General features: G+C 42.6%; 1 protein-coding gene across 2 annotated transcripts in view; it reads left to right on the forward strand.

The window, feature by feature from the left end:
- DOCK5 (dedicator of cytokinesis 5) overlaps positions 1-26,706 on the forward strand; it is a 233,048-nt gene that overhangs the window by 172,449 nt on the left and 33,893 nt on the right. For both annotated transcript variants that reach the window (XM_007961955.3, XM_007961957.3), the window contains exons 27-39: positions 91-186; positions 4,778-4,876; positions 8,921-9,015; positions 10,491-10,569; positions 12,758-12,858; positions 14,104-14,162; positions 14,497-14,651; positions 15,484-15,569; positions 18,216-18,375; positions 19,294-19,334; positions 20,236-20,326; positions 22,985-23,104; positions 25,004-25,093. In XM_007961955.3, coding sequence (XP_007960146.2) covers positions 91-186; positions 4,778-4,876; positions 8,921-9,015; positions 10,491-10,569; positions 12,758-12,858; positions 14,104-14,162; positions 14,497-14,651; positions 15,484-15,569; positions 18,216-18,375; positions 19,294-19,334; positions 20,236-20,326; positions 22,985-23,104; positions 25,004-25,093 — 1,272 coding nt within the window. The remainder of the gene's footprint in view (positions 1-90; positions 187-4,777; positions 4,877-8,920; positions 9,016-10,490; positions 10,570-12,757; positions 12,859-14,103; positions 14,163-14,496; positions 14,652-15,483; positions 15,570-18,215; positions 18,376-19,293; positions 19,335-20,235; positions 20,327-22,984; positions 23,105-25,003; positions 25,094-26,706) is intronic.

Below are 26,706 nucleotides of genomic sequence, written 5' to 3' on the forward strand. Positions count from 1 at the left end.
ATTTAAAGACAAAACTCATCTATCTGAAGTTCCCTTAAGAAAAGCGAAACTGAGTCAGAAGGAATGGAATCAAATCCTGTGTTCCCACAGGGCGCTACTGCAATGCACATTCAGCTCATAATGGAACGGCTGCTGAGAAGGATCAACCGGACGGTGATTGGGATGAGTCGGCAGTCTCCCCACATCGTGAGTATCTCTTTGGTGGATCCCACGGCTGCTGCTGCTTCTCTGTCCCCACGGCCTATCGGGAAGCCTTCGGGGCCAGTGGCTTGAGGCTGTTCTTCACATGGGCCTCTCACATCATGGGTTATTGGTTATAACCTTGAGCAGATCTTGATTCTGACATGGATTTTCTATTGAGAGAAAATAATCCAGCCTAGGCAATATAGTGAGACCCCATCTCTACAAAACATTAAAAAAATTAGCTGGGTGTGGTGGTGGCGTGTGCCTGTGCCTGTGGATCAGGTACCATGCTGGCACCCTGATCTCAGGAGGCTAAGGTGGGAGGATCACTTGAACGTGGGACATTGAGGCTGCAGTGAGCTGTGATTGTGTCACTGCACTCCAGCCCGGACAACAGAGCAATAGCCTGCCTTGAAAAGAAAGAAAGAAAGAAAATGATCCAGTATGAACTACCCAGCCCCCTTGATTCAAGGAACAAAACCAGACATTTTAAAGAACCTGTGGTTAGCATGCTTGTGGAAAGGCCAGTGTTGCTCTGGCCTCTTGTTTTCTGTGTGCTCTATCTAAATAGATGCCAGGTAACAACTATGATAGAGACCAGGGGTAGCTGTGGAAAGACTCAGTGGTGTCATCATTAAAGTGAAGCATCTTTTACTTGCTGTATTAAAAGCTACGGTTAGATTTTAATTAGAGGACATAGGACAAGAATGATTCCAAATTCCTGTCAGATTAAAAAAATTCATTTATTTCACAAATAGGTATGTAAAAACTGCCGTAAAACAGGCACTGCTCTGGACACTGAAGATGTACCCGTGAACACAACAGAAAAATCACTGCCTTTGAGGAGCTGACATTCCAACAATAATGACAGCAGTTATAGCAAAATAAACTACGTAGTGTTAGGAGACAACAGGTGCTATAGAGGAAAAAAATTAGCAGGTTAAGGGAAGTGAGGGTGGGGGAGTCACAGCTTTAAATAAGATGATTAGGAATTGAATACCTTTTGTTGAAATTAAATACCTTTTGTTTTTCTAAATAGAGACAGGTTCTCACTCTGTCACCAGGGTGAAGTACAGTGGCACCTTCACAGCTCACTGCAGCCTCCACCTCCTGAGTCTAAGCAAGCCTCCTGCCTCATCCTCCTAAGCAACTGGGACTACAGGCACATGCCGCCATGCCTGGCTAACTTTTAATTTTTTTGTAGAGGTCGTTCACTGCGACCTCCACCTCCCAGATTCAAGTGATTGTCCTACCTCAGCCTCCCAAGTAGCTGGGGTTACAAGTGTGTGCCCTGACACCCAGCTAATTTTTGTATTTTTAGTAGAGACGAGGTTTTGCCATGTTGGCTGGGCTAGTCTTGAACTCCTGACCTCAAATGATCCACCCACCTTAGCATCCTAAAGTGCTGGGATTACAGGTATGAGCCACTGCACCCAGCCTCTAACCTGTTTTAAAATAAATGATATTTAATGCCTGTTCTTTAACAACAGAAGCTGTTTAGAGATTATAAATGAGAAAGTCTATTTAATTTAGTCACAAAAATATCAGAGTAAGAATAAGTACTAGTTACAAACAAATAGCCAAATAGAAATAATAACAAGGCCTGGCATGGTGGCTCATGCCTGTAATCCCAGCACTTTGGGAGACTGAGGTAGGCAGATCACGAGGTCAGGAGATCAAGACCACCCTGGCCAATGTGGTGAAACCCCGTCTCTACTAAAATACAAAAAAAAAAAAAATTAGCCAGTTGTGGTGATGCATGTCTGTAGTCCCAACTACTTGGGAGGCTGAGGCAGGGGGAGTCACTTGAACCCGGGAGGCGGAGATTGTAGTGAGCTGAGATCGCGCCACTGTGCTCCAGCCTGGTGACAGAGCAAGACTCCGTTTAAAAAATAAATAAATAAATAAACGTAATATGGAGAGCTTGCCTGTCAGACGTAGAGAATGCATATCAGCAGAACAGAACCATGATAAGTGAAAAGGAGATTTTGGATCGTATGAATATTTTGTTACCTTTCAAAAGAGAAAATGAAAGTTTTTAGTAAACGTTGTTTAGAACATTAGTTAACAATTTGGGACTGGGTGCGGTGGCTCATGCCTGTGATCCCAGCACTTTAGGAGGCTGAACCTAGCAGATGGCTTGAGCCTAGGAGTTGGAGACCAGCCTGAGAAACATTGCAAGACCCTGTCTCAAAAAAAAATACACAAAAATTAGCCAGGCATGGTGACATGCCCCTGTAATCCCAACTACTCAGGAGGCTGAGATGTGAGGATCGCTTGAGCCCCAGGGAAGTCGAGGCTACAGTCAGCCATGATCACCACTGCACAGTAGCCTGGGTGACAGAATGAGACCCCGTCTCAAACAAAGAAAAAGAAAATTAATTTGGAAAAAAATTTGTTCAACTTCATACTATACCCACAAAATAAATGTCAGATAGAATGAAGTATTCAATTTTTAAAAATTACATTATAAAATGCTAGAGTAAAATAATAGATAACTGATTTGAGGAGGAACAGGATTCATGGATTTTTATAGTTAAAATACAAGAAAAAATCGATTTTACTAGGTAAAATTTTAAATCCCTATATATGAAGATGTGTGTGTGTGTGTGTGTGTGTGTGTATATATATGCAAATTAAAAGTTAAGCCCCAAACTTTAAAAATTTTTGTAACATAGGTGACAGGTGGCTAATAAACTTAATATACAAAAGCTATTATAAGCCACTAAGCAAAGATATTGTTTTAATAGAAAAATGAGTAAAGAATGGGTACAAACAGCAACATGAGAAAGCTAAATGGCCAAAAAGTTCACGGACAGACTGTTTAATTTAGAGAAAAGGAAATGAAAATGCGAAGTGAGATTAAGTAAACCTCTAATACCCAGAATAGGCAAGGTCTTGGAGAAACAAATTGTGTTAGACACCGTTGGGGAAACAAGCTATATGATAATTTGGCAATATATATATCAAAGGCCTTAGTACAATAAATTTACACTGCTTTGTAATTGAAACAATAAACCTTTGTTTTGTTTTGTTTTGTTTTTTTGAGACAGGCTCTGGCTGTCACCCAGGCTGGAGTGCAGTGGTGCAATCTCGGCTCACTGCATCTCTGACTCCCAAGTTCAAGCAATTTTCCTGCCTCTGCCTCCCAAGTAGCTGGGATTATAGGTGCCTGCCGCCATGCCAGGCTGATTTTTGTATTTTTAGTAGAGATGGGGTTTCACCATGTTGGCCAGTCTGGTCTCAAACTCCTGACCTCAAGTGATCCGCCTGCCTTGGCCTCCTAAAGTGCTGGGATTACAGGTGTGAACCATGCCACCAGGCCTAAAATATAAACTTTTTAAAACAAAAGAAACAGTCTAAGGAATGCATTCAGTAAGAGATAGACACAGACAGTCTTTTGTTGTTCTGCTTGGGGAAACTTTCTCTCTGTTTTAGAAACAGCTGTATGTTCATCTCTCCTGTGCTAAATTCCTTTGTGTTATTTTCATAACTGCATGAATACAGGAGGTTAGCACCCTGAGTCTTTACTTCCTGTCTATAAAACTAAGTCTATAATTCACATTTTTTTGGTCTAGGGGATAGCACCTTGAATATGCAATTCCCGAACTCACAAATGGAAGCAATGTTAATTAATCATCTAGTTACTAATTTTTTATTTTCAAGTCAGGGTCACAATTCATGTGGGTAGTATATTGGAACAACTGGTTGATGAGCTCTGGAGTTGGAGAAGTGGTATCAGGTGGTATTAGTCCATTCTCATGCTGCTAATAGAAACATACCTGAGACTGGGTAGTTGATAAATCTGAGTAGTTTATCAAGGAAAGAGGTTTAATTGACTAACTGTTCAGCATGGCTGGGGAGGCCTCAGGAAACTTACAATCATGGCGGAAGAGGAAGCAAACATATCCTTCTTCACAAGGCAGCAGGCAGAAATGCCAAGCAAAAGGGGGAAAACCCTCTTGTAAAACCATCAGATCTCGTGAGAACTCACTATCACGAGACTAGCATGAGTGTAACTGTTCCCACCATTAAATTACCTCCCACAACACATGAGGATCATGGGAACTACAATTCAAGATGAGATTTGGGTGGGGACACAGCCAAACCATATCACAGGTATTCTAGCAGGGAGTTTTCATCATCATCCCTTGCCCTCCTCTCCTCCATGCTCAGTGTTGCCACCTCTTTTCCTGCTGGCCTTCCTCCCCGTTAAGATTTGTTTAACTAATCTAAGTATTTTGGACATTTCTCCATGGAATTCTATGCTAAAGCTCTGTCTCAACAAGAAACCCAAAGCCCCACAAGTTATTACATCTTCACTGGTAATCTCATTGAGGTGTCCCGTCTATAGGATTCCACACTTCATAGCTGTTAATGGGAGTCCTTCACTCATACCTGGAAAGAGGTAGTTTGAAGCAGAAACTGCAAAGCACGTGGCCTTTGGACCTGTAGAATGCAGCGTGTTTCCAGTGTGGTGGGGTACCTGCATGGCTCGTTGGGTGGAAAAAGCCAAGTTCGTGGGGCTCACATCGTGTTTTTGTCAGTTGGTGGCCTAAGGAGTCTTGGATTTGTGCTTTCCTTTTCCTTCCAGGGGAGTTTTGTGGCTTGCATGATTGCCATCCTGCAGCAAATGGACGACAGCCACTATAGCCACTACATCAGCACTTTCAAAACCAGACAAGACATCATTGTAAGTTGCCTTTACTGGTCCTGGTAACCTGAACACTTCTTATATTTGGTTTAAAAAAATGGCTGAAGCTGCGCATCAGGAGTCCAGGCTTCTCTTCGCACCCACCTCCAGTGCTGTGTGGCTGTCCACAGTGGGTACAGAAAGGAGAGAGCTAATTCCTACTTTCTCTCTTTGATAGGATTTGAAAAAGAGTACAACACATATACCAAGAGGTTATCGCACACCTTAATCTTTCTTGGATTTAGAGAGAGCCCTTATTTAGCAACATTTGGGAGATGTTTTTTGCTCTGAAAACAGGATTTCATACGTGGTACAGTAACTACTCATGTCATGGCAAGGATTTTAGAAGGCAGGGGTGTGCAAAGTCTCCTAAGACGTGGTTGATACCATCATTTTGGAGAGGGCAACAAAAAGAGGTAATCCCTGCCCTTACAACCTGTCCATGGCCTTTTAGGAACCTGGCCGCACAGCAGGACGTGAGCAGCCGGCCAGTGAGCATTTAACTCCTGAGCTCCTGTCAGATCAGCAGAGGCATTAGATTCTCATAGGAGCTGAATCCTGTTGTGAACTGCACATGCGAGGAATCTGGGTTGCCCGCTCCTTATGTGAATCTCACCAGTGCCTGATGATCTGAGGTGGAACAGTTTCATCCCAAAACCATTCCTGCCCTCATTCATGGGAAAATTGTCTTTCCTGAAACCTGGTGCCAAAAAGGTTGGGGACTCCTGCTTTACAGCATTTGTAAGTTATCTTCAGATGAAAATATTTTGTTCTCTATTGTTTTAAGCAGGAAAATTGTTCTCATAGTTGCTATGAAGCACTCACCTAAGAGGCTGAGTTAGGCCTCTGGCTGTGGCTTCACTGTACCTTCCCTTTGGGGGATTGTTAGTGGCCCTTCAGATGTCCATGAAGGTGTTGTTAGACTTTGCAGAGCAGTGGACAGGATGTGCCGCTGGATTAGCACACTGGTGTCATGTTGACACTAGTCTTTGGATACCTTCCCATCATCTGTGCATATTCCAGTCTCTTTGTTCTAGATTTTCCACTTTCTGCCTCTGTCATGCTGAGTAGGAGGCCATTGCCCCCATGGATTTGCAGCTCCTTCCTTGCCCATTACGCACCCTTCTGCCATGCCCACTACCCACCTTTCTGCCATGCCCACATGATGGACAAACCTACAAGGAATTGGAGGGAAAGTGCTGTTTGTTATTATTCGTTGGCCCAATGGTGGACTGTCAAATCCGTGTTAGACCATGCGACTTGAGCTGAAGGTCTCCATGAGCCTCTGCTTGGGCCACATCGTGGCGGGCAGCATGGCATAGGAACCATAGCAATACGTAGATGTGCCTGTGGAGACCAGGCACAAGAGGACCAGGATGAGAGGAGAGGAGGGGAGGGGGAAGGCCAAAGGTAGACATGTGTTCTCTACAGGCAGGTGGCGTAGCACCTGCTTTAGCACAGGCTTTAGAACACCCAGCTCTGAGTTTGAATTCTGACCATTCCACTTCCTTGTATGCAATTTGGGGCAAGCTGTTGAACCTCACTGAGCTTCAGTTTCCTCATCTGCAAGATAGTACCCACCTTGAGGGTTAATTAAGTGTTGCTTGGCTCCATGTGTGGGAAATGCCCAGCTTCGTGCAGGTTGGCATGTAGTTAATGCCTATGAGGACTAGCTGTTTGTGACAATCATCGTATTATTATTGCTATATAAAGTTAAATTAACAATAAACATTTTAGGGATTTTTGTTGCAAATTTCCTTCAGAAAGCAGGCAGAATAGGGAAGTTTTAAATTCAAACCCTGACAATTTGGCTCCTTTGTTAAGTAAGAAAAAAAGGGTATACCTCCTGTTTACCAGCATGATGGTGAGCTCCTCACGCTATATTATGTAATTAAAAGAGGATCATTATCCCCATGAGGGAACTAAGGCCTGGAGAAATGAGGGAACTTGCCTGAATGTAGTCCCCAGGGGCCAAGTTATCGTGCACAGCTAGGCCTTTGCCTCCCAATGGCCTTTCAGTCCCTCACGCTGCCTTCTGAGTGAACCGCATGAAGGCCCTTGGGAAGTGGTAGATAAAACCAGGCTTTGGGATTCCCTGTGAGTTTCCTTTATCATACTGTCTCATTAATTTAGATTTCCAGGAGTTAAATGGAAAGTCTGTGTCTGAAGCAAATAACAAGTATCTAAATTGAATCCTTGCTTCACAAACCATGAATTCTTATGGATTTAAAAGAAAAGTTAACAGAATGGCTAATAAATTGGTGGAAGCGCTTAAAATATATTATGAGGCCAGATGTGGTGACTCATGCCTGTAGTCTCAGCACTTTGGGGAGGCCGAGGCAGGTGGATCACTGGCTGGAAGTCAGGAGTTCGAGACCAGCCTGGTCCACGTGGTGAAACCCCATCTCTACTAAAAATAAAATTAAAAAAATTAGCCAAGGGTGGTGGCAGACACCTGTAACCTCAGCTACTGGGGTGACTGAGGCAGCAGAATCGCTTGAAACCATGAGGTGGAGGTTGTAGTGAGTCAAGATTGTGCCACTGCACTCCAGCCCGGGCGACAAAGCAAGACTCCATCTCAAAATAAATAAGTAAATAAATATATGATGAAACGAATTTGAATTCATTAACTACGTCTAGGATTTCAGAATTGAGGGTGGATATGTCTAACTCGCCATAAAACCAGGGGAAAATCCACAGTTGCACACACACACTTGCTGGCCAGAGAGTCACTCCCCATGCCGTTCAGCATCCAAAGTATAGGAAGTTACCCAGCTTGACCAGCGTCTCAGAAAAATATGGTTAGCAATAGGACCTGGACCTCCTCCTGCCTCTCACATACTGTGTTCTTACTACTGCACAACAGACAAGTGTCCGGGCGGGACTGTGTAGGTTAGTGCCAGAGAAACTGGACAGGACTTTCAAGAATCACAGTGGATAAGGTCTAAATTTAGCTAACTAATAAAAATGCCTTCAAAACATTTTAGCTTTGATTTCAATTCTGATTGTTCTATTTTTGAATTAGATTTTGCTCACAGCCCCCTTTGGAGCAGAAGAGCTCTGTATGCTTAAGTGATTAGTTATTAGTCATCACCAGCCACTGTTATGATCTCTTTTGAAGGACCATTTAGGACCCTTCTTCCAGGCTGCATGTGATAATGTCCCTGGCACAGGAAGAATCATGATTCTGCTTCTCATGTATATCACTGTGTCCTGTTCTGACCATAATAAAGGAGAATTGAACTGAACTCTATTAAAAGTATCCATTTCCCCACAATTGTTGGTGAATTATGTTTAAGTGCATGAGACACATTCTGACAACCTGTGGTAGCAGAGGACGAAAGAGATAAGGATTACAGACTTGGGGTCCAAAGCCCCAAGTTCTCATCCAACTCTTCTCCTTCCCATTTTCTTTTTTTCTTCTTTTTTTTTTTTTTTCGTTTTTTGTTTTTTTGAGACAGAGTCTCACTCTGCTATGCAGGCTGGAGTGCAATAGCACAATCTCAGCTCACTGCAACCTCTGCCTCCCTGGTTCAAGCAGTACTCCTGCCTCAGCCTCCCAAGTAGCTGGCACTACAGGCATACGCCACCAAGCCCAGCAAATTTTTGTATTTTTAGTAGAGATGGGATTTCACTAAGTTGGCCAGGCTGGTCTCAAACTCCTGACCTTATGATCTGCCCACCTCAGCCTCCCAAACTGCTGAGATTACAAGTGTAAGCCACCACACCCGACCCTCCTTCCTACTTTCAATGCGGTTAAGTGAGTCCTTTAGTTTTTCTCAGTCTCAGTTGTACCATTTGTAAAATGTGGATGATTCTTTTTGTCCTCATCTTCCTTATAGGGTCCTACAATATAGAAATCAAATCGCATCATAGCTAGCTGCAAGAATGCTTTGTTATTCCTAAAACCGTTGAAAGATGGGCTGTAACTGTGGCACTAGGAATAGCCTGTTCTGAGGTTGTGGTTCTGCTTGTGGTACACGCCAGAATAAAGACTATGAATGTAACCCAGTTTTCCCCCAACCACTCCTCTGTTCTCCGCAGGACTTCCTCATGGAAACTTTTATCATGTTCAAGGACCTGATTGGAAAAAATGTCTATGCCAAAGATTGGATGGTGATGAATATGACTCAGAACAGGTGAGACAGCCGATGGCTGGCCCTGAGGCATTTGTCTGAATACCTGAGGCTGCTGTGTGAACTTTGGGAAGTGTCTTTAAATCCCTTTGCCTCAAATCCGTCATCTGTAAAGTGAGAATCTTCCTGCTCCAGAGGTCCTAATTTATGTGCTCATGATCTTGATTTTCCCAGGGTAATTGCCTTTGCTCCACCTCGGGCTCTCTACTCCCTTCTCTAGCATCGTCTCTTCAGTGCTGTCACGGTAATTGTCATCCTCCACTCTCCACTGCACCTTTCCGTGGCTCCACATGGCCTGTGTCATCCTGACATTCAGGGTTCACCTGATACTGTCTGTTGTATGATCTGTCCATGATATATTTAACCAGATTCTTCTTATGAACATTTAGATTCTTTCTATTTTCTATTATGTGAAATAGCACTGTCATGGCCTTCCTTGCTTTACATATTTAAGATATCCATGGTTATTTTATCAGGATACACTCCTAAAATAATTTACTAGTTCAAAAGTTTGGCGAAATTACAGGACTTTTGATACGCAGTGCCAAACTAGTCGCTTCTGCTACTTCCCTGTGTATGCTACCTGTGCTCCAACCAAACTGGCCTCTGCCCAGTCACTGCACACACGGTCTGCTCTGCCTGACACCAGTCTTCCACCAGTAGTGCCTTCCCCATAACCTCCAGCTGTCAGCGTTCCAGCCATTCCATAAGGTTCTTCTCAAGAGTCACCTCCAGATGAAGCCTTTCTGAGTTGGATGTCCTCTCTTTCTCCTTGATTTTCCATACCCCATTCAAACCTCATAGAATTGTTTTCAGATTCTATGTTAGATAATAGATGTACATGTCGTTAATTTCCCCGACCAAGCTGTAAATTTCTTAAGGTCAGAAACTGTGTCTTTCAACACAGACCTGAGCCTGTGCCTTGCAATTGCTGGCCCACAACAGACACTTGTTGAACAGAAGTGAAATGAACTGAATATATATTATGTTAAAAGTGTTAGAATTTAATGAGATAAATAAAGCAAACCATTATTGTAAGCATTATTGTTAACTCTACAGGATATCCAATTCTGAGTAATTCTACTCTAATATCTGATTAGCAGAAGCCTTCCCTGCTATGTACAGATTAGATTTAAAAAAATTGCTCCAGAAACCCTAAGCTTAAACACAAGCATCGTAATAGAGTCTATATTACCCTGCTCTGAGGCTTAAGAGTCCTGGTTTACAGTCTCAGATCTACCTTCAGTTACCTAAATTGGGATGTGGCCCTGAGTGGCTCTTCTTGTTAGTTCTGTAAACTGAGCTCCTGTGCCCCGTCTGCGGATGGCATTGTGCTGTTGGTCTACAAGGACACTGTTAGATTGTGAGGTCTTAAGATGCCAAGTTCAGGGTTGGTTTGGTTTAGTTGTTAACAGAGTTGGGGAAAAGTTTCAAAGGACATACAGTTGCCTTCTTTACCTGGTATTTTCCTTCCCCAGGGTTTTTCTCCGTGCTATAAATCAGTTTGCTGAAGTTCTCACAAGATTCTTCATGGATCAGGCAAGCTTTGAACTTCAGGTAGGCATGTGACTCACCTACATGCTTCTGGAATTCTTGGCCATGGCAAGAGAACTATATGAATTTGGAAAGTGTCTCCTCAGATTTTACCATTTTCACATGAAAAAGGTTTTCCTGTGTTTTTTCATTTCCTAAAGCACATATGCCTGTCACACTGTCCTCCAAACACAATAAAATAGGGGTTGTTTCTTTTTTCTATAAAGGTAACATCTGTAAAAAAAAAAAAAAAAAGTCTTAAAGAGTAATAGTAGAAGATCAAAACTACAAGTAGTCCTCCTTGTCACTGTAAACATTTGGAGTTGACCCTTTGTGTATTTACACAAATGCACATAGACATACATGGCTACAAATAAGCACACAGGTAACTCTCCTACCTACAAATGAGTTTGGTTCCAAAGAACAGTTCTTATGCACAGTTTGTTGAAAGTCCAAAGGAATTGCAAAACGGATGATCACTAACTCTATCTTCATTCATTCATTCATTCATTCATTCATTCATTCATTCATGTGTCCATTCATCCATTTAGCAAATGTTAGAGTACTTATATGTACAGAGCACAGGGATATTTCCCTGGTGAAGGCAGACAAGTTCCTTGCTCTCCTGGAGCTCACCTTCCAGGGTACTTTACATTTTTGGGTGATGTGCTTTCTGTGTTCTTTGTCTTTGTGTATATCTGTGGAACTGTTATCAGTGGAGGTCCTTGACTACAAATTGTCCAGGTTCTTGGTGTTTTGAACAAAATGCACAAACAAAGCAATGAAAGAATGAAGCAATAAAAGCCAGATTTATTGAAATGAAAGTACACTCCACAGAGTGGGAGCGGGCTCAAGCAAGCGGCTCAAGAGCACTGGTTACAGAATTTTCTGGCGTTTAAATACCCTCTAGAAGTTTCCCATTGGTTATTTGGTTACACCCTCTGCAAATGAAGGAGTAGCCTGTGACCAGTTTGACCCTCCCACCAGTTGCAGAAGGGGACCAATCAGAGGTACTTTGAATTTTTCATCTGCCACACAGTGCAAAGGGGTAGCCTCTGATCCTTTTGTTACTTGGGTGTGGAGAGGTGGAGTTTTCCTTTTGATTCAGTTCTAGGAAATCAGTGTGAATTGGCCTTCAGTGCCCTGCCTCCAGGCCCTGTTTTCCTGCCTCAGAACTTTAAAAGTTGAAACTCGTAAGTAGAGGAAAGTATACACACATACACACACAGAGATGCATATGCATATAGATGAATTTATACTGTATGTATGTATATGTATATTTGCCAAAATGGAATTGAGCTGTGCAGTTCTTTGGTACCCTGTTAATCTATTTTCCTTTTTCAGTGATCTATGATTTTTTTCAATAATGTAGAATATTTTCTTATTTTTAATGACTGAATACCATCTTTTCTATGCCTAGTCCATGATATATTTAACCAAATTCTTCTTATGAACATTTAGATAGTTTCCATTTTTTATTATGTTAAATAACACTGTGATAGACTTCCTTGCTTTAAATTTTTTTAAATATTAATGGTTGGCCAGGCGCAATGGCTCATGCCTATAGTCCCAGCATTTTGGGAGGCCAAGGCGGGCAGATCACCTGAGGTCAGGAGTTCAAGACCAGCCTGGCCAACATGGCAAAACCTCATCTCTACTAACCATACAAAAATTAGCCGGGCATGGTGGTGCACACCTGTAATCCCAGATGTTCGGGAGGCTGAGGCAGAACACTTGAACCTGGGAGGTGAAGGTTGCAGTGAGCTGAGATTGCACACTGCACTCCAGCCTGGGCGACAGAGCGAGGCTCCAGCTACAAAAAAAAAAAGAAAAAGAAAAAGAAATTCGTGGTTATTTCATCAGGATAAAGTCCTAAAAGTGTTTACTAGTTCAAAAGTTTTGCAAACTTGTAGGGCTTTTGAAACATAGTGCCAAACTACATACTATAAATAGATGTACTTCTTGGCAGCAGCTTTCCTTTATCCCAGGAGTAAAGAAAAATATAATAGTTTAAATTTTTTAAAAAAGCTTAACATTAAGTCTCAAAACTTAGAATTGAATAATCAACACCCAAGAAAAAGAAATCTTGTAGAGTGTATTTTGTTCTTTCATTAATCCCTGGTTAATGACTTTACCATGTGACATTGTTTTATTATGACCCTTATTAATGTTATTTTTCATTTCTTTTACCCACACAATTAATTTTGAACAGCTCTGGAACAATTACTTCCATTTGGCAGTAGCATTTCTCACCCATGAGTTCCTTCAGCTTGAAACCTTCTCACAAGCCAAGCGCACCAAAATTGTTAAAAAGTAAGTGTCCTTTTAAAGTTAAGATCGGGAAGGGGCTTCTTCCATTTGTTTATATTGAGAGCAGTATTTTAGGTATCACAGAAATTACTATTTAGTGGCTGCCCATGTTGTTAGTGAGTAGATCTTCAACTAATTACTTAATAGGCCTCACATTCCCCCAGGTTCAGCACTCTTTTCTTAAGGCCCAACCATCTCCCCATCAGTCATCCCATGCTTTTTATCAAATCTGTACCTAGAGACGGACTTTGGCTATCAGCATGCCCATCCCCAAGAACAGCTGCGCCTCTGCTGGCAGCTTCCCCAAATTGCAGGCATAGTACTTTGTGAAGTACTATGAGTACCATGAACCACTATGAAGAGTCACTCATAGTGCTTCACAAAGCACACTCCTTCCCTGCCGTTTCAGCAGAGAAAGCCAGGACGCAAACATTACATTAAAATGCCCTCCAGATTCCTGGCCTGGAATTCAAAATGGAATTATGTGCAGAAGTGATAAGAGATTTAGGGAAACATTGCATTTCATTGAGAGACTAGAAATCCAAAGACCGTGTTGTTAAAAAATAACTTGAGGAATGTATTATTTGAAGATTTCAAAATTTTAGTTCTGTTCCCCTTGTTGGGATATCTGTGATATCTAGGAAAACTATTTAGTGTCCTTCTACTTCTGGTTCCTCCCTCAAAAACTGCCTCTATCTATCTATCTATCTATCTATAGCGAAGTATTTTTTGCTCCCAAGGACCAATTTTTATCCCTTTGTGGGCAATATCACTCCCATTGAGAGTGCATGGTTTAGAGCCTTCCAACGTGAATACTTGAAGAACATACTGGAATGGATGTATATTACCCAAATATCAGTCTATAAAGTATATAAGTATTTAGTCTGCCTGTTAGACATCAGTCACAGTACTGTATAATCATACTTCATTCACCTTCCTTTTCATCAGCATTTGCCGTGTTTTGTTTAGCTTTGTCTGTACCTCATTATTCTCCCTGAAGTGAGTTTGTTAATCTCATCTTAGTTATTTTTCAGTGTTTCCATTTGGCTTTTCATGCTGTCAAGGTCCCCTGGCCTCTGTGTGCCTCATTCCTTTTGGGGGCTCGTTTAGGTGTGAACCTCACCTCTTAAGGCTGGGCCTTAAGAGTGACCTAGAGGGGCACAGACTGTGTTTACTTTCCTTCTTATTGTGTTTATGCAATTCATTTCCACTGCAAATCCTCCTTCTGGTTTATGATCTTCTTCCTAGATATGGGGACATGAGAAAGGAAATCGGCTTTAGAATCCGGGACATGTGGTATAACCTGGGTGAGTGTCTAGCCTTGAACAGGCCTGATCACAACTTCTGAGTGACAAGCATCCCATGATGAATTCTTTTTTTATTTTAATCCAGATAGCCCTGAGATATATTTGTCTGTGTGTCTGGAAGTGAAAGTTGATTTGTGGGTTTCATTGACAATGAACTGTCTTTTACTCTGGCATCCACATGTTATCAGAATATAATATTGAGTCACTCACTTCTGAATTGAGTTGATTTACCCACATAAACCTTTTCTTTTCTTATGGGCCTTGTGGAGGAAGATTGTAACACTTTACTTTCAGTGAAAAAATTTTTTAATATCTTCATTCACTTTCATTTCAGGTCCCCATAAAATCAAATTCATCCCATCCATGGTGGGTCCCATTCTGGAGGTCACTCTGACCCCCGAAGTAGAGCTCCGGAAAGCCACAATCCCCATTTTCTTTGATATGATGCAGTGTGAGTTCAATTTCAGTGGAAATGGCAATTTCCATATGGTAAGAAGTGGTAGACCGTGTAGTATTCGTAAATGGACATTTAGTCAACTCATAAGTCATTTCTTTCTATGTAGAGAAGCAGTAACCTAAATAATGCAAGTCCTCGTTGATCTGAAAGTTCACTTTACATTTCATTTTGTAAGACAATTAGAGATAGAGTCAGACATTGCAACCCAGAGTCTGGAAGAGATATTTTTGCTACATGTCTTTCCTAAGGCAACACCCTGTCTGTAGATAATTAAGGAAAGTTAACTTCATGCATTTTAATTCTGGCTGTTTGAGTATAGCCCAGAGAATAATGTAGCGAATTGAATTTTAAAACCTATCTATTGTAGTACAGCTGAAAGCAATGTAATGGATTAAGTTCTAATCCATTACTCTATAGCTTTGAGAACATCATTTTCCTGATGTGTCTTCTCTATGCCTCTGTTTTCTTATCTACAAAGTGTATTAATATTGAAAGGATGATTTTGCAGCTATGAACCTCTGCAAAAGCAATCTCTCTGCGGAGACTTGGACATGAAACTAAAGTAAAATAGAAAAACGAAAATTATTATTCTATTTTTATATGCATAGTTGTAACAGAAAGCAATGTTTGGGATCATATTTTTTTAATCAAATGTAATGCAAAGGACAAAGTGACATGAGACTGTGTTAGAACATTTTAGTAGGGCCTTGGTGCACAGTTTATGAGTGACCCTCTGTGCTCCTCCCTGTCTGTGCTGAAAACAGTTCACAACTCAATGAATGGTTTGGCCAAGTCTAGAAAGGTTGGCCATGTTTTCTTCTAAGGAGGCAACATTTTCCTGTGAAATTCTACGTCTACTTTCAGTTTGAGAACGAGCTGATCACAAAGCTGGACCAGGAGGTCGAAGGGGGCAGAGGAGACGAACAATACAAGGTTCTTCTGGAAAAACTGTGAGTATTTCAGGAGCAAAACCTTAAGTCAGTGGTGTCATTTAGTAATAGAGAAAAACAGGGGTCCTGTTGCACCGATAGAGCAATTGAGTAGTCTCAGAGTCACCAGGGCCACCCCCACTGTGGTCTTCAGTATGGTTATGGGGTATATACTGTCCACAGCTGACATTGTTTATCTGGTGGGAGTCAAATGCCGGTATTTTCCTGGCCAGCCTGGCCCTAGAGAACATAGCAGATGGAGGCAAGGAGGAGGTGCACAGAGCGGTGGCATTTTGCCCAGTGTTTGAATTTTTGAACTTCAACAAAAGTGTTAGCACTTCTAATTATAACTGCAAAGCAACAATTTAAAGGAAAAAATATTTCAAGGTCTGCTGTGTACGTAAAAAATACCTTATGCCCCATAAAGGACATAAAACCAAAGCAGTTCTATCTCCAGCCAGGTTGGTCTTTTTCCTGTCCTGTCATCCACCCCGTTCAACACATGTGTACCTCTGTCTGGGCTCCCATTATCACCACTGTCCCCTCTTCCCCCACCGCCACACTCACCTATACCCCTCTTGCCCTCGTCATCCTCCTTGGCACATGTGGAGTAATGGAGAATGGAAAAGTGATTATTAAAAGAACACATAGGTGTTGGCCTCAGTGAGAGATTGAGCGTCAAACCCTGTTTTCACCACATATTAAGAGTTTGGCTTTAGTCCAGCGATTCTGCTTATCTAACACCTCATTTTTTTTCCCTCTCCAAGAATAGCATCTATTTTTTGATATCATTATGAGGATTACAGGAGATGATATGCTAACATAGCATCTGTTGCAGAGTTCAAGCCTAATAAATATTGGCTGCTCTAGTGTTTGTGGTGGTTGTTATTACAATTTGTTTTTGGTGTTTGTTTGTTTTTAAGAGATAGGGTCTCTCTCTGCTGCCCAGGCTGGAGTACAGTGGTACAATGATAGCTCACTAAAGCCTGGAACTCCTGGGCTCAAGCAATCCTCCCACCTCAGACTCCCAAGTACTAGGACTACAGGCATATGTCACCATGCCCAGCTGTTTCTTATTTTTATTTGTGTAGAAATGGGGTCTTGCCGTGTTGCCAAGGCTGGTCTGAAAATTTTGCTTTAAGTGATCCTCCCATTTCAGCCTCCCTAGTAGCTAGGACTGTAGGCGTGCACCACCATGCCCAGCTGGCTTTCATTTTTATTTTTGTAGAGATGGGGTCTTGCTTTGTTGTCCAGGGTGGTCTAGAACTCTTGGCCTCAAGCATTCCTCCAGCCTTGGCTTCCTAATGGGCTGGGATTACAGGCGTGAGTCACCACATCTGGCCTATTATTATTATTATTATTTACAGGCCTGCCATTCATTCACGTTGTAACTATTCTAGACCATTGCTTTCTCATGTTCCCTGAACTTTTCTAGTATTGACCAACTGCATCTCCAACTGAGTGCTTGCCTGGGTCACTTCGTTGTTCACCTGTTTTGTGGGAGTTTTGTGGATGAGAGTCTGTGTTTGAGGACAGCGCTCCCAACTGTTTTCTTTTTTGAAGATTCCCTAAGGAACTAGCCCTCTGAATACTTAGAAATGGAACTGAGTTAATGAATAGTCTGTATTTTAAAGGACTAGAAGGCTTTCTTATTTTGTTTTTAATGGCAATAGGACCTTTTGTTGGTGTTTTTATCCTGTTTCCATTAAGTCTCTCCATTTGAACTTCAAACCTCCCAGTTTATATCTTTTGCAATTCTGATCTTTTGTGGAATTAAATGAAGTTATGCACATATACACAAAATATTTACACGTGATATGCTACTTTTTTTTAATCCTACGGCTGATTTTTTTTACTTAAGGATCTTACTTTGTTTTCTTCATTCTTCTTAGTTCACTAACTCAGAAAAAATATGGATACCTTGGTCTCCAGTGCCCAAGAATAACCCTAAATCTGGACTAATGTTTTGGACCCATTTCTTTCTCTTTCCCTCTCCCTCTTTTCCCAGATTTTCTTTTAATTATCTAATCTACTGAGCCCCAGAACTTGGCTCTATGTGTGTCCAGAGGGACAGGATTTAGACTGAAAGTTTAGCCTCAGTTTGCTTCTTTACAACTCTGCATTTTTATCTGAAGCTAGCACTTTTATCTAAAGAGCTGCGTTGCAGGAGGGGTACTAGGCTCCCAGGTTCCTCTAGGCTGGACATCCATACGAGGCATTCCAGAATGTTCAGAGGATGCCCTGAGTGCCAGGCCTTAGGGAGAATAGAGACGTAGGAAAAATGGTCTCATACAACTAGATTAGAGTCCTCACACAGCACAAACCTTTTGATCAAGGGTTTGTTGACTGAATAAAACACAAACAAAAATAGACATTGAAAGAAGGACATTGTGGGCTGCGATTCTAAGTGATGGTAGGACTTGAGCTGAGTCCTAAAGAAAACTGGAACTCGAGTCCACAGAGAAGCGCTGCATAAATGAAGGTCACAGGATCGGAAGGTGTTGCATGAGGTGTGTGTGTCGGCTTAACTCTGTCAATATCTAACACTGACATTCTGTGTCATCAAATCCTACCCCAGCCACTGCTGAGACCCTGGTCAGTGCCGATCAGTGCTGCTGGAATGACAGCATGGAACCTGGGCTTTTGTCTCTCCCTCCTCCCCTCCAGGCTCCTAGAACATTGCCGGAAACACAAATACCTCTCCAGCTCTGGGGAGGTCTTTGCCCTCCTGGTCAGCAGCCTCTTAGAGAACCTGCTGGACTACAGAACCATCATCATGCACGATGAGAGCAAGGAGAACCGTATGAGCTGCACTGTGAATGTGCTGGTATGTGACATGCCCCTGGGGTGATGGGAGGGGACTGCCAGGCTGCCCCTGCACCTTACAGCTTAGCTCTAGGTAGATCCCACAAACACAGAGGCACCCTGGGCACCTTTGTGGAGCTGGTGTCTTCCTGAGTCTAATCGGAATGGCTGGCTCAGCTCCCAGGTACCAGCAGCCACAGACCCTGAGGATCAATTTGGTGTGTTTTTGATTGTTTTAATTTGTATTTCAGTAGGTTTGGGGGTACAGGTGGTTTCTGGTTACATGGATAAGTTTCTGTTTGTTTGTTTGTTTGTTTTTGTTTTTTGGTTTTTTTTTTTGAGACGGAGTCTCGCTCTGTTGCCAGACTGGAGTGCAGTGGTGTGATCTTGGCTCACTGGCAACCTCCGCCTCCCGGGTTCAAGCGATTCTCCTGACTCAGCCACCCGAGTCAGGGTGCCAGCATGCCCAGCTAATTTTCGCATTTTTAGTAGAGACGGACTTTCACCATGTTGGCCGGGATGATCTCAATCTCCTGACCTCGTGATCCACCTGCCTCAGCCTCCCAAAGTGTCAGGATTACAGGCATGAGCCACTGTGCCCGGCCAGAGAAGTTCTTCAGTGGTGATTTCTGAGATTTTAGAGCACCTGTCACCCGAGCACCATACCCAAAATGTAGTCTTTTATCCCTCACCCACCTGTAACCTTCCCTGCTGAGTTCCCAAAGTCCATTATATCATTCTTGTGCCTTTGCATCCTGAGGATAAATATCACCTTTTCTTATGGGGATATCTGTTAAAGGGAAACAGTGAACTCTTTGGAAAAGTGAAACTGTTGAAAAGCAACAACAGTGGTTTGGCTATTTTTGTGGTGAGCTTGTCAATAGCTCTTGATTTATATTGGGATTCTGTGATCCTTTTTTTTTTTTTTTTTTCCTGGCAGAACTTTTATAAAGAAAAGAAGAGAGAGGACATATACATAAGGTAAGCTGAAGGAAATTTCTTGCTTCTGCTATTTATTTCATGGCTTTGTGATTCATTTCTTCAGTAAACAAATACTATGCCCAACACCGTGTTTGCTGCTTTGAGAGACCCCTAAAAGTACATGATATGCTCCATTCACCCTGAACTGACAAACTCTTTAGATGGATACATGAATAAGTATGACAGGAAGGAGTGCCTATGTGAGGTCATGTCAGGGATCAGGGGAGGGATAGACCACTTCTGGCCTGGGTGGGCAGGAGAGGCTGTACAGGGAGAGGTAGGAAAACCCATGCAGGAGTCTTAGCGAATCTCTGAACATGAAACAAACTTGTACATAACCAATATGCATGTTCTTGGGGAGAGATTCTATAGCTTTCATTAGCTTCCCAGAGGGGTCCAAGACCTAAAATTTAAAAACATTAAACAGCACTGCCTTAAAGACAGAAGAGAAACTGGTCTAGATGGGAGTCGGAGAAACACGGAGGCAGGAGGTGCGCAGTGTATTAAAGAAATGAGGAGGAACCGACTCCTTGGCTCAAGGGGAAGGAATTGCTTCTGTACAGTAGTAGGGAAGGGGGAGTCAGGCAGGGAAGCAGGCTGCGGTCTGGTTATGGAATGATCTGAACACTAGATCAACTCTCGAGCCTGGGCAGCATGGAAAAACCCTGTCTCTACAAAACACAACGAAAATTAGCCAGGCCTGGTGGCACGTGCCAGCTACTCAGGAGGCTGAGGTGGGTGGATCACTTGAGCCCTGGAGCTCAAGGCTGCAGTGAGCCATGATCGGACCACTGCACACTCCAGCCTGGCCAACACAGCAAGATCCTGTCTCAAAACAAAACTTAAAAAACCTACAAAACTCTCGAGTGACAAGATGCTTCCTTTCTCCCCTTCTTGCCAGATATCTGTACAAGCTTCGAGATTTGCACCGAGACTGTGAGAACTACACAGAAGCTGCCTACACCCTTCTCTTGCATGCTGAGCTTCTGCAGGTGAATGGCTCAGAGAGCTTGTTTCAGCAGGGTGGAGTATACTGTCCTTTCAGACTAAATTCTATACTTTTCATGATTTTGATGGGAAAGAACCTTATTCCAGGGATATCCTTTTATATACGTTTTTAAAAATTCTTTCTAAATAGGCACAACTAATTTGTACATCAAGTATGGGAAAATGTCAGTTATCTTTTATTTAAAAGTCTTTAGAAAGCAGAGCATGACTTATGAACCTTTGGTAATTGACACTCTAATTAAAGCAATAAAACACACATTGATGAATACATAAAAAAAAATTTGTAAAACTGCAGAAAACCACAGAAAGATGTTATAAGTGAATATAGTACCATAGAAGTACTCTGCTATTTTTATTCTCTCCCTAAATAAATGTATGTTGTGGCTTAGATATAAATACATCTATATGCTATGAGTCCCAAGTAATTATTTCTGGCCCTGAGCAGCTCCTCTAACTTTGGATTTACATACAAACTTTGATTGGCTAATACGCAGCTCCAACTGAACAAGGCAGTAACAGGAAGCTTTATTTCTCACTTTTTGCTCCTCCCCAACCCATCCTACCTTATTTTATTACCATGTTACTAATAACATTCCCATCCATTTAGTTACTCAGGCAACCTCATAGTCATCTTCGATTTCTCTCTTTTACTCACCACCTCCCACGTTCTCCACAAGCAAGAGATGTGGCCCCTCTGTTCAGAAAATGCCCCTAACCTATCCACTTTTCTTTTTCTTTTTTTCTTTTCTCTTTTTTTTTTTTGTTTTAAGAGATGAGATCTTGCTATGTTGCCCAGGCTGATCTTGAACTCCTGGGCTCAGGCAATCCTCACACTTCAGCCTCCCAGAGTACTAGGATTACAAGTGTGAGCCACCATGCTGGCCAATCCACTTTTCATTTTATATCCCTGGCCAGCACCTTGGTCCATCCCATCAGCATGTCACACCTTGAGCACTACAGCAGCCTCCTGTTGGGTGTCTCTGTGTCCAGTCTTGTTCCCAGTTATTAATATTCTTTTAATTTTATACTGAAGTAATATAAGTGCATTGTCCTAAGATATGAATTAAAAACAGGATTCCTATGCTTCATCACTTCCCAAAGGAAATTCACAATTCATATTTAAGTTTAGGGCATTAAAAAGCTTATTGTATAATGGGCCAGATGTGGTGGCTCACGCCTGTAATCCCAGGTCTTTGGGAAGCTGAGGGCAGCAGATCACTTGAGGTCAGGAGTTCAAGACCAGCCTGGCTAACATGGTGAAACCCCGTCTCTACTAAAAATACAAAAACTTAGCAGGGTGTAATGGTGCATGCCTGTAGTCCCAGCTACTTAGGAGGCTGAAGCAGGAGAATTGCTTGAACTGCAAGGCGGAGGTTTCCAGTATGCTGAGGTGGCACCACTGTATTCCAGCCTGGGTGATAGAGCGAGACTCTGTCTCCCAAAAAAAAAAAAAAAAAAAAAAAAAACTTACTGTATATAGCTGAGAAAGTGAGGCTTGTTGACTGTAGATTTTGCCATTGGATGATCACAAAGAAATCCTGAGTGTCTGTAACTGTAGGTCTCTTCATTTGAGCAACTCAGTAAGTTAAACTCTCCTATCCTGGTATAAGGTATGAGGTATGAATGCAGCTTTTTTCCCCCCAGATTGCTATTCAATAGAGATGCTGTTAAGTATAGTTCACATTTTGCTTATTGATATAAGATCCCATCTTTATTACTAAATTCTTATTTTGGGGGCAGGGAATCTCTTTCTAGATTGTATATGCTTTTACGTGGGTCTCTGTCTGTTCCTATACCAGTACCATACTGTATTAATTATTAATTCTTGATAATGTTTTATGACCTGGTAGTTACTCTTGATTGCTCTTCTTTTTCAGAGTTTTCCTACCTATTCCTTTTTGTTTATTTTTCCATATGGACTTTGGAAAGATGAAATTTAAAAATTAATTTAGTGAGAATTTACATGTTAATGAAATAGAATTTTCTTATCCAAAAGCATGGTATGACTTTCCATTTGTTCGAGTCTGTGTTTGTGCCCTTCAATGGTGTGTGAAAGTTTTCTGCATATAAGTCTTGCATATTCCTTATAATGTTCACTCTTAGAAATGTTCTTTTTGGACTTGTTTTTGTTTGGTTCCATTCTTCTATTATCTTCTGTATATTTAGTCTCCATGTATCTGAAATCTGTTTTATTCCACGTATATTAATTGGTTTTCCTGCTGCGTAACTTAATTCTCTTACTGCGTGTCGCAGTTTCTTAGTCAACTGCCTTGCCTTGTGAGGAATACAGCCACAATGTTTGGAAATTGTGATAGTTTCACCTCTTCCTATTCATTTTTAGACTCCTAATTTGTTCCTTTTATCTGACTGAGTTAATGATGCCCCAGTACTGCGACAGTCATGTCGGTTAGCGACCTTGCTTTGTCGCTGGCATTTTAGGGGAATGCTGTGGGTGCTCATCCATTTGGCATGATACTTGTTTTGGAGCTGGCATGTGTACATGTGTGTATATGTAACTTTTGTGTTTAATACATAATCTAAAATACAAAATCGATGAGTCAAATATATATACACTATTTTCTTGATGTTAGAGGGCTGAATATTTGTTGTATTAACCATGTGTTGCTTTTCTTCCTTTTCAGTGGTCTGACAAGCCCTGTGTGCCTCATTTACTTCAGAGGGACAGTTACTATGTTTATACCCAGCAAGAGCTTAAAGAGAAGCTGTATCAAGAAATCATATCATATTTTGACAAAGGCAAAGTGAGTATTGGATTGTTTTTGTACCAGGGGAAAGAGGAAAATGACCACAGTATCGCAGTACGATTCTGATGCTCACCACCTGGAGTTAGCACTGACTACCCAGGTTCAAGGCACCGTCTCCAATGAGACTGCCCCCACTTCAGATGCCTTCTGCAAGTTTGGGGTTCCCCAGTCCATTCATAGTTCTGGGCAACTGGCTATACATCTGGGGGGCTTCCACTGTCCCCTCAGGTTTCATAGTCTGCTAGAACAACCAACAGAACACAGTGAAGTGCTGTATTTAACGATTCCAGTTTCATCAGGAAGGATGTAAACTGAGGCCAGCCAAATGAGAGGACCCATAGGGAACAGTCTGGGAGAGTTCCAAGCACGAGGTTTCTCTGTCTTCCCCCTGTGAACTTGGGACACCTTCCCAGCAAATTAGTGTGTTCCTCAATCAGGAAGCTCACCCAAGCCATGGGTGTACAGAGTTTTTATTGGGGTTTCTTTTTTTTTTTTGATAGTTATGGGGTCTCACCAGTTGTCCAGCCTGGTTTAGAACCTAGAACTCCTGGGCTCCAGTGTTCCTCCTGCCTTGGCCTCCCAAGGTGCTGAGATTACAGGCGTGAGCCACTGTGGGGTTTCATTATACAGGCAGGATTGAATGAATCATTAACTACATGATGAACTTGACCTTTAGCCTCCTTTTTTTGCCTGGAGGTCAGGCTGATATCAGGTGGCTCACAGTCCTCACCTTCTAGTCACATGGTTAGTACTTCTGGCATGGCAGACCCCATCCTGAGACTAGGAGACCGCCCTGAGTCACCTCATTAGCATAGATTTGGGTGTGATCCTGGGGTGGGGGCACCAGGAACAACAAAGACACTTTTATTACTTGAGAAATTCTAAGGGTTTAGGAGCTCCCTCGCTGGAACTCAGGACCAAGACCGGATACATGATTTAATATACAACAGTAACTCACAGCTACTCTTTATTCTTCCCTTGTGTATGCTTAAATTGTGAGATTTCAGAGGCGGACACATTTTGCAAACAATGATTTTAAATGATTTAATTTTGAAGTGTTTCACAATGGCTTGTGGGCTCTGCACACATTCCTTCAGCAGCCAGAAACGATGGAACATAGCACCTTGTGAACAGGAATGAAGCAGGAGGCGACCAGATGCTGCGAGTTGAATAGTATCCGTCTAAGAGACAGCTCATGAGATACCAAAGGGATTAGAAGGCTCAGTCTGGGCTGCTAGCCTCAGACACTGAGGACGTGCGTTAGCCTATAACTTACATCTTTATACATGCTTGGAGGCATTTCCTAAAACTCATCCACTAAGTAGGGAAATCAGTGCCCTGCATGGAAACACAGTTTGCCAAATTCCACACAACAGTACTGTTAGCCTTTTTCCATCTCCACAAACAACATAACTACACCTACACACTCCCATATACACACCCATACACACATACAAACACACACACACCCCTACACACACACACACGCACATTTCAGAACCAAAGTACCATGAAAGCTTCCTTTCCCTTTCCAGCAAGACTTGCATGCTCGCCAAACCTAGGCTGGCACCGCCTCCTCTCTACTTTCAAGTGCTGTGGGTGCTTTGCCTGTTAAACGCATTATTGCTTTTTTTGGGGACACATGGTACTTATTCTTAATGTCCTTGCAAACAGAACTACAGTAGATGCCCCTGGCAAAGCTGCCCATACACACTATCTATGATGTCAGGAAATGAAGGTTTCATTGATCCAAAGGATAAAGCGAGTGAGGAATATCTACCGAGACTCAATGCCCCGGACCACCTGCTCATTCCCAGTGACTCGCCAGTGGCTTTTGCCACCGGATCAATGACTGCCTTGTTCTCCACTTTTAACCCTACTTTCCTTTTTCTGAAGATGTGGGAGAAAGCCATCAAACTGAGCAAAGAGTTGGCCGAGACTTACGAAAGCAAAGTATTTGACTACGAGGGCCTTGGCAACCTCCTGGTGAGTCTGGGTCAAAATATGTTAGGCCTCTGACAGGGATGCTAAAATTAGTGCTCATGAAAATGTTTCTGTAAGTTGAAAGTCAGGATGAATGGTGTTTTTTTACAATGGAAAAGTCAACTTTGCTTGAAATGAGAATGAAAAAAGATGTAGTCCAAAAGTTCTCATCAATATTTCTACAAAGTATCCTTCAGAGAAGGTTCAGGACACCTCTGGAAGTGGAGTGGGGTTGCCTCGACAGTGTGGTGGAATATCGAGTTTCAGATAATAGTGACTTGGCTTCCACATCCCTCCAGATCTCTGTCTGCAGCTCTCTCATTCTTCCTGAAGCCATTTTTCTTTATGTGGACCCTCCATATTCCCAGACATCAATAAAGCGAAATAAAAATGAATGCCCAGTGTTAGGCAGCCACCATTCCAAATGCCCAGTGGAGGCAGCCCCATTCCAAATGCCCAGTGTTAGGCAGCCACCATTCCGAATGCCCAGTGTTAGGCAGCCACCATTCCGAATGCCCAGTGGAGGCAGCACCATTCCAAATGCCCAGTGGAGGCAGCACCATTCTAAATGCCCCAGCAGTAGGCAGCTACCATTCTGCATGCCCAGTGGAGGCAGCCCCATTCCAAATGCCCAGTGTTAGGCAGCCACCATTCCAAATGCCCAGTGTTAGGCAGCCACCATTCCAAATGCCCAGTGTTAGGCAGCCACCATTCCGAATGCCCAGTGGAGGCAGCACCATTCCGAATGCCCAGTGTTAGGCAGCCACCATTCCAAATGCCCAGTGGAGGCAGCACCATTCCGAATGCCCAGTGTTAGGCAGCCACCATTCCAAATGCCCAGTGGAGGCAGCACCATTCCAAATGCCCAGTGGAGGCAGCACCATTCTAAATGCCCCAGCAGTAGGCAGCTACCATTCCGAATGCCCAGTGGTAGGCAGCCACCATTCCAAATGCCCAGTGGAGGCAGCACCATTCCGAATGCCCAGTGGTAGACAGCCAGTCTTCTGAATGCCCGATAGAAGGCAGCCACCATTCTGAATGCTTCATGGTAGGCGGCCACCATTCTGAATACCCAATGCTAGGCAACCACAACATTAAATTTAATAATTTTTAGTAGAGGAGTTAGAAAAGATCAGGTCACCCGTAGTCACGAAATGATCATTTATTTGAGGAGCTGGGTGTCAAGATCACTTTGTAAAACGTCTACCGGTGTACTATACCAGCCCCTGGCTTCACATGCAAAAAACTTATGTATTAATTTCATGAACTGGACTGGGCTTGGTGGCTCATGCCTGTAATCCCAGAACTTTGGGAGGCCAAGGTAGATAGATTGCTCGAGCCCAGGACTTCCAGACCAGTCTGAGCAACATAGTAAGACACTATCTCTACAAAAAATACAAAAAATTAGCTGGGCGTGGTGGCACGTTCCTCTAGTCTCAGCTACTTTTGGGAGGCTGAAGTGGGAGGATCACCTGAGCCTGGGAGGTCAAGGCTGCAGTGAGCTGTAATCATGCTACTGCACTCCAGCCTGGGCAACAGAGTGAGACTCTGTCTCAAAAAATAATAATAATAATAATTTCATCAACTGAACTGAGCTGAAATATTAGTAATGTAAC

This window comes from Chlorocebus sabaeus, chromosome 8 (genome assembly GCF_047675955.1).
Source record: "Chlorocebus sabaeus isolate Y175 chromosome 8, mChlSab1.0.hap1, whole genome shotgun sequence".
Lineage (NCBI taxonomy): Eukaryota > Metazoa > Chordata > Mammalia > Primates > Cercopithecidae > Chlorocebus > Chlorocebus sabaeus.